The 15,292-nt window shown below is 45.8% G+C and overlaps 1 protein-coding gene across 31 annotated transcripts in view; it reads left to right on the forward strand.

Annotated features, from left to right (window-relative positions):
* Positions 1 to 15,292, forward strand: part of TCF7L2 (transcription factor 7 like 2) — a 199,438-nt gene that overhangs the window by 166,086 nt on the left and 18,060 nt on the right. For 26 of the 31 annotated variants that reach the window (XM_070470176.1, XM_070470181.1, XM_070470182.1 and 23 more), the window contains 3 exons: positions 6,778 to 6,910; positions 9,407 to 9,509; positions 11,485 to 11,571. In XM_070470176.1, the coding sequence (XP_070326277.1) occupies positions 6,778 to 6,910; positions 9,407 to 9,509; positions 11,485 to 11,571 (323 nt within the window). The remainder of the gene's footprint in view (positions 1 to 6,777; positions 6,911 to 9,406; positions 9,510 to 11,484; positions 11,572 to 15,292) is intronic. The other 5 variants (XM_070470178.1, XM_070470189.1, XM_070470207.1 and 2 more) reach the window with 1 other exon arrangement.

Raw genomic sequence — 15,292 nt, forward strand, 5'->3', positions numbered from 1 at the left:
TGGTTGCTCACTGTTGGTGCGATGAGTTGTTGAGGCAGGAAGACTACCATCGCTGACCCTTCCACTCTGGTTCATAGCCCCCCCAAAACAGGACTAGTTGAATCACGCTGGTGGGGGGCGGGTGGTTGATGAGGAAGAGACAGCGCTTCTTCATCCCAACCCCTCCTGCCCTTCAGTGCCCCGTGGCCCCAGTGATGTGCAATGTCTGTTATTGTTTTGCTGGGTGCCTTTGGCCATGGTACAGCATAGGAAGCAGTGTCCGGGAAAAATGTATCAAGATGAGCCATAAACCCATTTAAAAACAAAACAGTAAACAGAGCTTGAAGAGTGGTCCTTCCTGATGCTGATTTCAGACCCTGGGAGGGGCCGGTCGTCTAAGACCCTGAAGACCCTCGCTCCCCACCCCGGGGAGGGGAGAAGGCTGACAAGTGCTCCTCTGTGCTGCCTTTGTTTTATTGTGCTGGGCTCCTAAAGGCACTTTCGGGCCCCATTTTTCTCGTGCAGAAAGGGGCAGCCGTAGGGGAGTGGTGAAGAGGAGGGCCGGCCGCCCAAGAGGCCAGGCCCAGCAACGGCTCTGTTTGTTTTCAACGTCTGTTGATTAATAGGTTGCGGGGTGAATGGCGAGCTTTCATTCCCTTTGGGTTCCCCACAGTTAGGGAAGGTGGAGGGGTTGGGGTGAGCGGAGGGCCGGCAGGGGGATCTCGAAGGGCCTGAATCACCCTTTCACTTGCTGGGTTCCCCATCTCGAACAGCATCCGGTGGACGGGTGTGTGGGCACGATGAGGGTGGCAGGGCCTAGTTGCAGAACACCGGGCTTAAGGGTTCTCCAGGGGTCAAAGTTCAGCCACAGGGGGCACCCCCTCCCCACTCCCCCCCATTGCAGTGGGATGAATACTTCGGGTGGAAAGGCTTTGTGCGCTTTGAGGTCTGTTAAAGGACCCTTTCTTTCTAATTTAACCATTCAGTGCTCAAAACCGAGATGAACGGAACTGGGAAAGAAATGAGTCACAGCCACGCCTCCAGGTAGAAAACAGAAAGCCTCCATGATTTAGTCACATGAGGATTTTGATTCCTTTTAAATAGTTACTGTTCACCTCATAAGTTTGGGTTTTAAGCTGACTTTTCCTTTTCTGCTGGGACTGACCACGTCTGTCCCCTGATGTCACTTGTGTCTGTATTTGAGAAGCAGAAATATCCCCACTGAATGTTTCACACCCCTCCCTCTATAAGCAGCCACATGGTGTGAAAATCCCTACTAAAAATGCTTCATGCTCTGTGGCAAGGGTGTGCCTGGCTGAGGCGGAGAGCCCTGAGCTTACTTCTAATTGGGGGTTCGGGGGGGCACTGTGTGCTGAACTGGTCTGGGTTCCAGAATGTCCCCTTGTGATCCTGAAGCATCTGTATCCAGTGGGGGAGGTCGGCCCAGGCTGTGTGTGTTGGGTGCAGTTCACGACCTCCACCTGGCAGTCAGCCCCATCCAGGGCCCATGTCTGCAGACACAGCAGCGGAAGGTGGACCTGGGACCCGTGTCCTCACCTGCTGGGTGGAACTGATAACAAATGCAGCTACCACGTAGGTTTGTGAGGACTAAATAGTCTGTTGCAGTCAACACAGGGGCTGGGGTTCCCTTAGATGTGGCAGCCGCGACCTGCACTGCTGTGAGCTAGAGAGGCCTGAGTGAGACGGCCGTCTCGACAAGGGGTCCGGAGCGACCCTCTGGGTGAGTTTCAGGCATTGCTAGTGCTGGTGCATATGGGCAGCTGTGGCCTCACTCCCTGAACTTCCGTTCTATGAATGTTTTATGAATGTTTGCTGGTTGTTTTTTTTTTTTTTTTTCCTGGCTCACAGATTCCTAGTGCTCATCATATTCTATAAGGCTTAAGCTCTCCAGGCAGCCTCCCATGATTGCCATTCTGTCAACCTTGAACTTCAGTTAGCTGTCCCTGCAGGTGATGATTTCGTGCAAATGCTCAGGTAGTTTTGAAGACATATTTAATATTTAGATAAAACACTTTCCTAAGAGGCACCTGGTTTTGTGTTACGGTTGTCCTGAACACTGGACTCTGTAAAAAGATTAAAGAGGGAGGAGATATGTATTTCAGCTTGTTTACCCCACCAGCACTCCCAGCATACAGTGTGGCTTTGATTTAGATTTCCCGGATGTGTTTCTGGAAGGTTTTCTGTTGTCCTCCACAAAAGGAACTTTTTCACATCCAAATTTTCTTAGGGTGGTATGGTTTTGAACACAGTCCGTAAAGACAAGACCTCCTTATTAAAGAAGTGGGAACAGCACTGGAGGAACTGCATATCAACTCAGATTCATCCCCAAGGCCTTAATCTGAAAAGAATTATTTATAGTGATGATTTCATTATAGCAGTTGTAACCCAGTTCCATTATGACCAAATGACTTGGAAAATCCACAAAAACTTTTAAAATGGAGTTTTGCCTCTTTATGCTGTGTCTAGCATATAGTGGTACTCTTAACACATTCAGTTAAAGAGTTCTAAAAGGGTTTGCTGGAAAACCAAAGCTTTTCAGTGGAAAAAAAAAAAAAGGAAAGCTGTTTTCATTTAAAAAAAAAAGTGGGAGCTGATCGTAGAGAAGGGGGGAAGTCTAAGGGACTTTTCCTATGTGGGTGGTTGTTCTGTGTATCATTCGTATCAGCTTCTGCTTCAAGGCCCTACCCCTACTTCTTGAAGGACCTTGCTCATCTCCAGCTACCAAGGTAACTTCCAACTCTTCTGTGACAGTGTTATTTATTAGCATAATCAAGTGATGGTTTTTCTCAAATGACATAATTAACTATACGTGTGGACTAAGTGTTGCATTTTTAAGAAAGGCATACACCTAAGGAAAGGTGGCCACAAAACCCCCCTGTACTCTTGCCCTGCCATGCATGCCTTGGCCTTTGCAGTAAGGAGTGTGGGCTGTGGCTGCCTTGCCACCTGTGAATTTAATTAGAAGAGACTGGAAGGGTAGCGAACGTGACCTTCACCAAGCGCTCATCGTCAGCACTGGACTGTATTTTTCATTTTTCAAAGCTTCTTTGCCTTACATGTATGGATGTGTGAGGCTAATACACACTTCCCAAACATGATCTCTTTAGATTTTCACAACCCTCTTAGGTAGACCCAGTTCTCACCAGGAGTTCGCACAGAAATGAAGGCTTGTGAGAGGGTTACACACCTGGATTGGATTGAAGTAGGATTTAAACACGGGTCTTCCTGGAATTTTCTGACTTCACTCTTGGTCATCGTGTACAAGCCAGTGGGCTTGAAAACCAATTTTTTTTTCCCCCCCAAAAGACACTTGTAATAAGGTATTAGACTGGATGGTTACTGAAGGCTTCCCCTGCCCCCAGCTCTGTTCTGTGATGCTGAGTAGACTCCATTTAAGAGCACTGCCATTTGAATGAAATGAATCTGGGAGACTGGCTCTAGCTTTCTGTTCTTCTGGTGCTTACTGTTGCAGTTTATAAGTGTGCTCATCACTCACACAGGCTGGGCAATACAGGGGACACAAAGGTCTGCAAGATACTATCTTTGTCCTTCAGGGACTTGGCTGTGGTGGGACCAAGGAAGGTGCATTGTGATCCCAGCAGTGGACATAGTGTGGTGTAGACAGAAGGATTGTGGGTATCTGAGGCTGGAGAGACACGGCCATTTTCCAGAAGAACATCCTCCTATCATAAAAGCAGTCCAGGTACAGACAGGTTCAGTGGGAGTGGCAGTTAGACCCTGGTTTCTGCCCACATGGCTGCGTTCCCTCACCTTGTTTGGGAACCACCCAACATATAAAGACTCTAGGGACCTGCCTAGTATGTGGTCACATCAGGAAAGAGCTCCATGTCCCAGTAGCCCTCTCCCTCCCCCACAAAAGCCAGACAGCAGTTAAAACTTCATATCTCTTCACTCCCTTCTGCCCCCCACCCCCAACCCATACTATAGAGTTTTGAATGAACAGGAAAAAAATACTTGGCTTGCAAACTCAGGTGTACAAAATAATATGATAGTGAGGGTGGCCCCAACAGGTGTCCAGCTTTTGTTGGAATCCTCTTCTCATGCGTGTGTCTAACTGGAAGAGGGAGAATTAATTTTTCTCACGCACCTGTGAACTTCACTGTTGCCGAAACGCTGTCTTCATCCTTCAATGCACAAGTAGAGAGAGAGGGTTTCCCCTGCCTTTCTTGCCTGGAAGACAATCATGGAATTTGCACTTCTGAACTACAAAACAGAACTGTGACTTCCTTCGAACAGCTTCTCCCAAAGAATAAAAATAACAATAAACCAGCTTTCCTGTGCTTACCGCGTCTCAGGTTTTATATTTAATACTAAGCCCTTCCCATGAATTCTTTCAGAACTAAGACTTGATCCATGATTAGGATTCAAGTCTCTTAACCTTTTGTGCTTGTATGGAACTTTGTGGTTCTCTGGTCTAGGGGTCATGGCTGAAAGGAAGAAGTACCTGTGGCCCTCCATAGGCAGATCCAAGATGCCTGGGTCCTGAGCCCAGACCTACTGAATCAGGTCCCTGTGAAGCTTTCTTAGTAATAGGAACCCATGTTTGTGATAACCATCTTGAGAGATGCTTGACTCAGCAAAGCTGAGAAATGTTGAAGTCTCACTGCTCTTCTCCCATCATAGACTTACACACTTGTTTTCTTCCATTGTTTTTGTGGTCCCATTCCCTCAAAGTCCTTCAGCTCTTCGGTGACAATCTCCCCTCCCCTGGCCTGGTGCTTCTTCCCAGGGGTCCCAGAGATTTTCCACAGTTATTCTAAACTGTCTGAGGCTGGTCTGCGTTCATTTCAGCGGTTGTGTGTCTCTCCAGATAGAAAACTTCTAGAAGGCAGCAATTCTCATTTTCCTTTCCTCCTGATGGTCTCCAGTCCATCTGATATGTGTGTCCCTTACTCTTTTCCATCTCCACCCCAGCACACAGTGGGAGTGTTTTTGTTGGATAGTTTTCAAGTTGTCCTAGACAGAAATGGTTCCTAAAAACTTCTCAGCACATGTCTGTGAGATGCTGGCCCTGGCCTTGGAGTGGCAATCCTTCACTTTGCTCACTTTGGTTGTATCCAGACTTTTGTGGCTGCTGATGAAGGAAGTGTTACTGGGTGCTTTGAATTTCAGTGTTCTGATTGCAAAATGATAATTCACAGTACAAGGCTTCTGTGAGCCACTAGTTACCATCTGTCTTTCTCTGAAAGTGTCCAGTTGCTTGTAGGGATCATTAAGCCTGGCTCTTGGACATGTGACTTCTTTTTCTGTTTTTTGTTTTTTTTCTGGGAGCATCTAGAAAGTGCGTATTTTCCTTTCTAAACATACCCATGGAAAATTTAGAAGCACCTTTTTAAATGCCTTCCTCACACTTAACGGTGATAAGAAATACTCTTACTCTTATCACACCCCTTCTTCACCTATTTTTTTTTTTTAAAGGACAAGAAAAACGTAAAGAAAACTAACTGCTTGGTGGTCCCTGAACTCAAGAGGCGCTAGTGGGCAGCACTGGAACCCTCCTTCTTTTCTTTTAATGCAATTCCTTTTCCTTGATGTTAATGCAAGTTGTGCCTTCCTAAAAGTAATAAAAGGAAATGAAGACACGTTCTAAAATGAAAGTTGACTCTAATCCATTCATCATCTAATACTAGCCTCTTTATCTTTGCTGGTACCTAATCTGGTTAAATGTCCCTGTTGTAGGATTTTAGTGAAAATCCTCTATTGGGAATAGGGTTTTTTGCAATTGGATTACTCTCAGTAAATGGCCCAGTAGTTCGCTTGTTTCAGCTTAATTTTTTCTTTGTGATCTTGCTGGGCTAAGTTACAGCATCGCATGGGGAGGGGGAGGGATGGTTGAGAGTAGGGTAGGGGAAGGAATAGAGAATAATTTGGGTAGGTCTGATCATTGCAACTAGAAAAATCTTTAAGATGCTTTTCTTTTTTTTTTTTAAGCTTCCTTCTCTCCACCTATCAACACTTCCCAAACAAAAATTGCCTGTATGTTGTTTTCCAGAACTGCTTGTTTCTGAAATGTGTACATACCCTTTATTAGTCCAATTCATCATCATCCAGTTAATTTGTTAGCATTCCCTGTGACTTCCTAATGAGATTCGTAATGAATCCAGGCTGCTGTAATCTGCATAAAATATGCAGGTGCTTGCCTGGCAGTTTAGAGCTTTCTGGTAAAGTTCACACTCCCATCCAGACCAGAGTGAGGCTTTTCATCCTGGCTGCCTGTAAAGGATTGTAGCTTACCCACTGGTTGTAAGGAGCCGGGAGGGGTTCAGAGCCTGGGGTGGTGGGTTCAGTGGCTGGGATTAGGGCCCTGCCAGTTTCTTGTAACGGAAGCCTTCCCCCCGTGAAGCCTGCCTGCCCCCCGAAGGTCCCTCCCGTGGGGCCCTGGGGTAGGAGAGACCACCACCTGCAGAAGCACAGTAGGCCTGGGGGATTAAAGCCAAGACTTCCGATTTACCTGCCAATGGGAGAAGTGCAGATTCTTGGGCTCTGTGATGGGTTGGTGGTGGCGGTGGTGGAGAAGGTATTTTAAAAGCCAGGCTCAGTGGTGGGGGTGGGGTGGGGTGTAAAGACCCAGGCACACCCACCCAGAGAGCTGAATCATCACTCTCTGCTATTTTAGTACACGGACCAGGGCCAGGACGGGTTGCCTGCACTTACAGAATCCAGGTGGGAGGGTGTGGTCAGGGCTGCCCGGGGTCAGGCTCCTGGGCTGCCCGAGCCAGCGTGACCGTGTCCTCTTCTGTTTTCGCCTCCCTGCAGTCGAACAAAGTGCCGGTTGTGCAGCACCCGCACCATGTCCACCCTCTCACGCCTCTTATCACGTACAGCAATGAACACTTCACGCCAGGAAACCCGCCTCCACACTTACCAGCCGACGTAGACCCCAAAACAGGTAGGACGCGTGCTTGGGTGCAGAGAAGGCGTGCTGGTCCCGGGGCCACCGGAGGACCTGCTGCGGTGCGGGGTGCGGGGGTGCTTTGGGGACTTGGGCTGGGGGCAGCAGTGGACGGGTGCCGGTTCCTCTCCCATGTGTTGGTCGGGAACCTCTTTCGGGAAACCAGAGCCTGGTGAGGGAGTGGATCTTTCCTCCCCTTCGGAGAAGTCCATTTTCAGCGCTCAGGTCTCTCCAGAGCTCCAGGTACCCCCAAGGGGCTGTCGTGGGAACCTTGCTGTGAGTTCTGTTCTCAGGAGTGGCTTGTGACTCCAAGAACCTCAGACAGACTCGGAGGCAGTAATGGTTTTGGAGGCATCGCATGGACTCCTCCTCAGCTCCCTAACAGCGTGGTTCCCTCAAGGCCCGGCTTCCTTGGTGGCTAAGAGACTGTATATAGTCCCCTGGCAATGACTTGGTGCAGCCTTGAGAGACCATGTCACTGGGTTCTGCATTCTCTCTGCTGATTTATTTGGGCTCTTCCTCCCCTGTAATATCCTGAGTCTTTATCCTCAAGCCCATTTTACAGACAGGAAAACCCAACTTCAAGATGGTTTCCTCATTGCATCAAGAAACAGCCATTAGGGTCTCAGGCAGAAGATGCCACATGACTCCAGCTTTTATACTTGTCCCTTCCTTTCCATCCAAGTGCTTTTTCTCAAAAGTGGGGAGAGGAAGAAGGCGAGGTTACTTGTAACTCCCCTGAAACAAGATTTAAAACAAATTGGGGTGGTCTTAGGAGAACAGCTAAGGCCAGGTTGTCTCTTTCCGGCCGGCGATGCACTTGCTGGCATTGGTTTCTCTTCCCAGCTGGTTAATTAGCAGGATGAATTCAGAATGGCTATTCCACGTCACTTGGTCAGAAGGAATTGTTGGATGCTGGGCCGAGGTAGACTGCCTGTTCAGGCCGTCTTTGCTGCCCCTAAATGAAGCCACACATTAGCTGGTTTTCAGCAGCCTCTGAGCCCCCTTTGTGCTCGTGGGGGACCGAGCCTGGCGCTGGGATGGCTGGAGGAGGCCGCCAGCCGGCCCCAGGCTCCACGAGTGAATGGCAGTTTCAACGTCTCATTTAAATAATGGTAGTACAGGGAATAGCTTTTAAATGGTTATCGTAAAACATATGATTAACGTCTGCGGACTGTTTACTTTTCCTCTGCGAACATTCTTTCAAGTGTGCGAGTGGCTTGGTGTAGGGTCCAAGCCCAGCTAATCTGTTTGGTTTTTGTAATAGAGAGAAAGCAGTGTCTGCATGAAAATGTCACCCAGGGAGGCTTAATTTACAGATTAAAAGCTTCCTGAATGAATTTTTTTTAAAAAATGAAATAGTTTTCATCTGCAAACACACAGCTCATTCCCTTCAGTCCTGTTTTAATTCTGAGCAATTGTTCGTTTTGCTTTCCACTGGAGCAGTGCAGGTCTGCTCCTCTGGGCCTGAATTGTTCCCAGCCCTTATTTCTAAGAAACCAAGGATTTCTCAATTGCAGGATATGTGTCTATGGAACTAATGGGTGTGGGTGCCTGGACCTTCAGAACTCACTCATCAGCCCCATGGTCCAGCAGTACCCCATATGTGGTGGGCTCTGTCCTCTAGAAAGCCAGGTTCTAGATCCAAGTGTACCAGGCCTCCAGCATCTCCTGGTCTGGTCAGTTCAGATTCTTCCTAGATATGATGTCAAGGCATTGGTTGAGTTTCTCCTACAGCTCATCTTCAAGGCAGAGTTCGACAGATCTAAACAGTGGTAAAGAACCCGCCTGCCAATGCAGGAGATGTAAGAGACACTGGTTCAATCCCTGGGTTGGGAAGATCCCCTGGAGGAGGAAATGGCAACCCACCCTGGACTTTTCACTTGCCTAGAAAGTCCCATGGACAGAGCAGCCTGGTGGGCTACAGTCCACAGGATCGCAAAGTCGGACACGATTGAAGCGACTTAGCACAACTTTTTTAGATGTTAATTTTTGGAAGCTGATTTCTTTTTTATAAAGAAGTAACCTTTCTAAAAACCATAACTCAAAAAGTATGTTAGAAACCAGAGGAGTAACTCTCATGCAGGTAAGTCATTAGAATTAAAGAGAAGAAAAGGACAAGTTGTGAGGACAAAGGGATCTAATATCACTTGATCCCCTACTATGTGCCAGCCCCTTTAGTTTTTTTTTTCCCCAATTCAAATAATCGCACCGATCCCATGAGGCAGAAATATCCAAGCAAGCATTTTCTAAGTCTGTATGTGTTTAGCCAGTGTATGATCCATCTAGAAGAAGATGAGTTTTTCAAGCTGGTGTAGAGGGATAATGAGATGAAACTTACTGACAAGTCTTAGGATCAGACTCATGGAAAACAGCTCATGCTAGGATTACAGAGGCGATGTCTCTGTCTATCCTGTCCTTGTTCCCATCACTTGATGGTTTCTCTTCCCTTCTCTCTTTCTCTTGCACCTAAACTGTGGCTGCTTCTTCCAGGAATCCCACGGCCTCCGCACCCTCCAGATATATCTCCGTACTACCCACTGTCACCCGGCACCGTAGGACAAATCCCCCATCCGCTAGGATGGTTAGTACCACAGTAAGGAGTTCCATTTTTTAATTTCCTTTTTGTTTCTTACATGGGCATGCTTATTACTTACTCTGTGTGTGTGTGTGTCTGTGTGTGTTTAGAAGACAGTAGAGGGGAGGGAGGGCCGTGGGTGGGGAGTCGTGGGGAAGATGCTTGTTGATCTGCCCAGTGGAGCAGCAGGCAAGTCAGTAGCCATTCAGGTGGATGATATCAGAGAAAAGCTATGGTCAGCATTCTGCACCCATGGTCTCCAAAGGCTCTAGGTTCCTCTCTGTGAACTTAGATACCCTTAAGGTACTTTGGGAATTGCAGAAGACTCTGAGGGCTTCTCTCCTGTGAAGCCTATCATGCCTCTTCGGGAGGCAGCCCAAACTTGAGTCCTGTCATTGGACTGAGGGAGCAGAGGAGTGGGCTAGTTCTGAAATCCGGGAGTGGGAGTCGGAGGGTCACAGCCCCACCCTCCACCGCAGCCATCATTCCCAAGATTGACAGCCGCAGTGGAAGTTTGTGTCTGTTGAGAAGTTCCATGCTCTCCAACTGGCATCTCTCTCTGAGAGTATCTGCTTATTAAGTGGCTCACCAAACTCTGAGGGAAGGGAGTGTGGGGCCGTTGGAAACATCACTATATGTCAGCCCTAGGTCCTGGCAGCTCTCCACATCATCAAACTGCCTTTTACAGTTTGTCTTCCTATCACCTAGTCTAGCTTTTATAACACCACCCATTAACCTTTCCTAGACAACTTTAACATGTATTTTAAAATCAGAGCAGAAAGTCCTTTAATGTATAAACATACTGTGTTTGTATTTGTGTGCATGCATGTAATAACGTGTTTTATGATGGTGTGCTTTTGTGTATATATCTTTCTCCATGTTTGTCAGTGATCTCTACTATTTAAAAAACACAGGACAATTTGTTGAATCCTATCAGGAATAAATCCTGGAAAAACTCTCTCAAGTTTGGGTCTTGGGGAAGTTAACCTTTCATGATCTTAAAGAAGGTACAGTTTTGAAGTGGTTCACCTCTTTTCCCCAGTTCCACCTTGATTTCTCCAGCTCAGCATATTCTACAATTTCTTTTTTTTTTTTTTTTTTAAGAAAAAAGGAAAAAAAAAACTCATATTACACAGTAGCTGTACTAAATACCAAGCCCAGGCGTAGTTTATTTTTTGCTCCTGAATTTTGTTAGGAAGGGTAGATGTGGATGGGAGTATGTGTCCTATTTCTTCTTCTTCAGTGGGTGGGGCCATGCCTGCACTAGACTTCAGTCATCAGTTACCCCATTCAGCTGATGGGGAGATATTTGAAGGCTAGATAAAAAGGAATAGCCAACTCAGACAACCCTCTGTCAGGAAAAGTTGTGTGTCTTTCATGAGGATGCTATTTTGCATGTTGCTGTATTTTTTAATTATTGTAATGAGGTGTGATTGTCTATTGGTTACCCACAATTCTTCTTGGGGATTCTCCCCCCGGTAACTCTTGTCAACACTTGTTAATTTGACAAAAGGCTACAAATTAAGCTCTGTTAATTTAATGTTTTCTCACCGAGATCTAAATACCGAAAGAGGCCCAAAGCGCAACTGAAGTCCTTTGATTCACTGTACTTTATTTTGGTATAAATTTACATTCATTATTGTTTTCCTTTGGATGTGTAGCCCTCAATTAGTGTGATGGCTCCATTAAAGCAAGCGAGACTTCGCCTTTAATTATTACAACAAAACACCTAGTTTCAGCTTGGGGAGAGGGTCTCTATTGACATAAGCAAAGGTTATAAAATTTAATTAGCCATTCCTATCAGATTTATGGCATTCAAATTGTTCTGTGTTTCTTCCCTTTGATCCTTGCTGTACAATCCCCAAGATTTTTGTTCTGATCAAATGAGAATAAAGCTTACTGTGCAGAGAGAACTTTTCCTTTTTCTTCTTTTCCTTTTCCCCACCCCCCACCCCCATTTGCACGTTCTCACCGTGTGCCCCGCTCTTTGTAGGCAAGGTCAGCCAGTGTACCCCATCACGACAGGAGGATTCCGTCACCCCTACCCCACAGCTCTGACTGTCAACGCTTCCATGTCCAGGTGAGTTCCACGACCCAGTGCCTTCGACTGAAGCCATGAGTCACTTTTCAGAAAGTTCTCTGGATGCTGCCAGACCATCTGGGCATGTCTGCAACATGTAGGTCTAAGGGTGTAAGACCCAGAGAGGGTTAGGCTTTTCTCCTAGAAAATACTGAAAAAATTGCTCTGAACTTCCCAGGTGGGTGATGCCAGAATTTTAAGGTTGAATTTCTGAGTCAGTATTTTTAAGAACTTAAGAAGGCAGGAAGAAATAATTAGGACATGGGGAGCTTTTTAAAGTGTTATTCCTCTGTTGCCTGAACCAGGGAAGGAAGGAAAGAGTGTAGGTAAGGTTATTACTGTATATACAAAGAGGAATTTAAGGGAGGGTTATTGGTCTTTTCAAAGCTCCAGGCTCTTAAGCATAAACAGAAAAGAGCATTCCCCTCCTGCCCACCTCCTCCCCTACCCAAACACATCTCTGTCTAAAGTAGCAGTGTCCAGTAGAAATGGAAGGTGAGCCTTGTATATAGGGAATATGCAAAGGGAATTATAAGTTTTCTAGTAGCCATATTTTTTAAAAGAAGAGAAAAGGAAACTCAGACAAAATTATTTTTAACGATTGATTTTATTCAACCTAATAAGTCAAAATATCATTCTGACACATTATCACTGTAAAGCAACTATTAATGAGTTCTTAACTTTTTGTGTACTTAGTTTTGGAATCTGATGTGTATTTCACACTTAAAACACTTTTTAATTTGGCCTGGACACATTTCAAGTACACAGTAGCCCCATGTGGCTGATGGAGACCATGTTGGCCTGTGCAGCTGAAATCCTATGTATGTGTACAGTCACATATCTTTAAGCATATAAATGTATATATAACATACAAATATGCCCGCATGTGTGTACCTAGATCTTTCTAATCCCCATGTTCTCCTTTCCCCCCTTTGTAATTAATTCTGGCTAATTTTTCAGTGACTGCTAGTTTATTTACAAACTGGTTGGCAGCAGTATGTTTAAGTAGTCACTAATTGCACCTAATGATAGTTTTATTTTCTGTTCATCTGATTTTCAGTCAAGTTAATTAAATCGGTGGAGGTTTAGACTTTCCTGATAGGCTGCAACAACAAATCCATTTTGAGGATGGCACCTAATTTAATGAGCATGCATTTACATGGCAGGGATGCCATCTCCCAGCCTCCTTCCCCAATCTCTGTAGCCAGCATGAGGACCCTAGACCAGAGGAAGGGTTGGAAAGACGGGCCACGATGCCTCTTTTCCTACTTATGGAACAGTGATTTTGGTGGAGGGAAGAGTAAGAACCACACTCATGAAGAAGCATAAATTGTAGCATCTCTAATGTTTGTCGTCATGCCATGGGTATCGTGCAGCTGTAAAGATCTGTTTCCCACATGTGATAAATCATGTCAGTTTCTAAATCCACACCAGTATTGGTTAGGCAGGAAAATGCTTGTGTGTCCTCTCCTCTAGCAAGAAGAGGAAGGTTATTCTCATTAAATAATGTCACCACAACCTCGCAAAGCCTGGGAACGAATAGGGAGTCTCCCAGAAGGAGAACTGCTTCTGAGCACCTTCGGATCCACGACTCGCCCTCCTCTGAACCAGCATTCCTCCACCGCACTGGGTTGTTTTTCGTGTTTGTTGCTTCGGAGCATTCCAGAGGTTAAAAGCGGTGCAGTAATCGTAGGATAGGGATTGAGGTTAAGCTTATCGATTGAATTATCATTAGGAGGTTAGCCGATGATTTCTAGGTGGGCAGGGGGTGGAGGAGAGGAAGGGAACGGTGGGAGGGAAGGTTAGGGGCTCGAGGTGGAGGTGCGGGGGGGAGGCGGCCGATTCCCCAGGTAGGCCTTATGAAAGGTAGCTAGTTAAAAAGCGTATACAGCAAATTAAATACATTATTGTGGTAATGGGGCGACAGAAGTATGGGTCTATTATACTTATGGCAGTTATAGGGAATGTAGGCAGCTTGCCCTGTTCCAGAACACCCTTTGATATTCATTCTCTTCAGCAGCGGGGCCAGGGCTTCTCAGAATTAAGTGATGGGTCATTATACTTTAAACACCATGGAGAAGCCTAGATTGGCAATTAAACAGCTCTTGCTGACACTCACTTGTGCCACCCTGTGACCCCCTTTAGATTGAGATGTTGGAGCTCCGGGCCCTCAGCCTGCTAAATTGGCGCAAGGCTCCTCTCCTGACGAGAGCGGGCTCTGAAATCTGCCGGCTTCAAAGGGAGCGAGATCATGTATAAACCATAATGTGGGTGCACCGTGGCTCACAAAAAATAAGGCAGGAAGAGATGAAATGTTACAAGTGCAAGGGGGGAAATGAGAGAATAATGACAAACCTAATGCAGCTCAAAGCAGGCTTGTTGCACAGGAAAATGCATCCCACTGCTTGTGCATAAAATCAAGGCCGGCAGATGACATCCAGTTAACAGAAACGTGTCAACAGTGAAGGAAAGCGCGAGTGGGGAAGGCAGAAGCCCCTGAGACAGCCAGAAACAAAAATTAGTTGTCCTTAACAAGTTAAGGTTCATCATTATATTCTGGCTTGGAGCCATGAAAGCAGACGGGGGGATATAATGAGCTGCTTAGAATTTTTAGGGTGTTTATTGCATTGCACGAAATAGTTGTCTGCAGAAAGGAATTGCTTACATGAAAGTATGTGTATAGCCCATACACACACACACACACACACACAGAGGAGTCCCTTTCTCTGCCATAAATTTCTCAGGTATAGGAATATGTGTGTAGGTATGTGAACTTGGAAGTATTTGGTCTTCATGGCTACACTAGAAATGTTTCCCTACCCCAGAATGTACTCAGATTCTGATGTCTCCCTGTGGTGTTTGGTGTACACACACACACACAGACATACATGCACACAGAGTGTTTTTTATCTCTCCCCCTTCTCTCTCTCTCTCTCTCTCTGTCTCTGTCTCTACACATATTCTCATTCAGCAGGAAGGCAACATATGTATTTGAGGAATGTCAAGCCTTTAAAATTCACAGTAAAAGCTGCCACTCCACCCACCGCTTCACCCAAGGGCTTCGAAGAACACATGTTCTTAACTTATGTTTTCTCAGAGGCCTTCAAACTCTGGGAAGGAACAGGGTGTAACTTGGGAGCCCAAATACCTCCCAAGCTTTGTTCTTTATTTTTTTGTTGGGGGAGGGGGATGGGGATAGAAGTTACTAATTTTTTCCTCTGTCAGGGTTTTTCTTTTTTCTTTTTTTTTTAAAAATCAGGGTTTTTCTTTTCTTTTCTTTTTTCTTTTTCTTGACACCCTAAAAGAACTCGCATGACTCTTATTTAAAAAATCATGCTGTTGTTACCAAACTTCAGTAAATTTGTCAAGGCAGCTATGGCAGAAAGCCACATCAGGGTAGAAATTCCAAGTCAAATGTCCACTGTGATTCTGGCCCCAAAATCTGCATTATTTATTGGTAGTTTCTCTGTTGATCTCTGCAGAGTCAGTTAGAACTTTAATTTTTCATCTTTCTTCTGATGAACATTTGCTGCATTCTTTTGGTAAAATGAAAACTATTTAGATTTCCAGTCCACATAGGAAAAGAACCTTGTAAATAAGTACAGGATCCTTGTGAACTAACTGTCACAATAAAGTCTCACTAGCACCTCCAGTGACCAGCAGAATTGACTTCCTAAAGAGCAGGTGGTCCTTCCCTGGTTGGTACATGGGGTGGTCATGG

This window comes from Odocoileus virginianus, chromosome 7, assembly GCF_023699985.2.
Source record: "Odocoileus virginianus isolate 20LAN1187 ecotype Illinois chromosome 7, Ovbor_1.2, whole genome shotgun sequence".
Taxonomy (NCBI): Eukaryota; Metazoa; Chordata; class Mammalia; order Artiodactyla; family Cervidae; genus Odocoileus; species Odocoileus virginianus.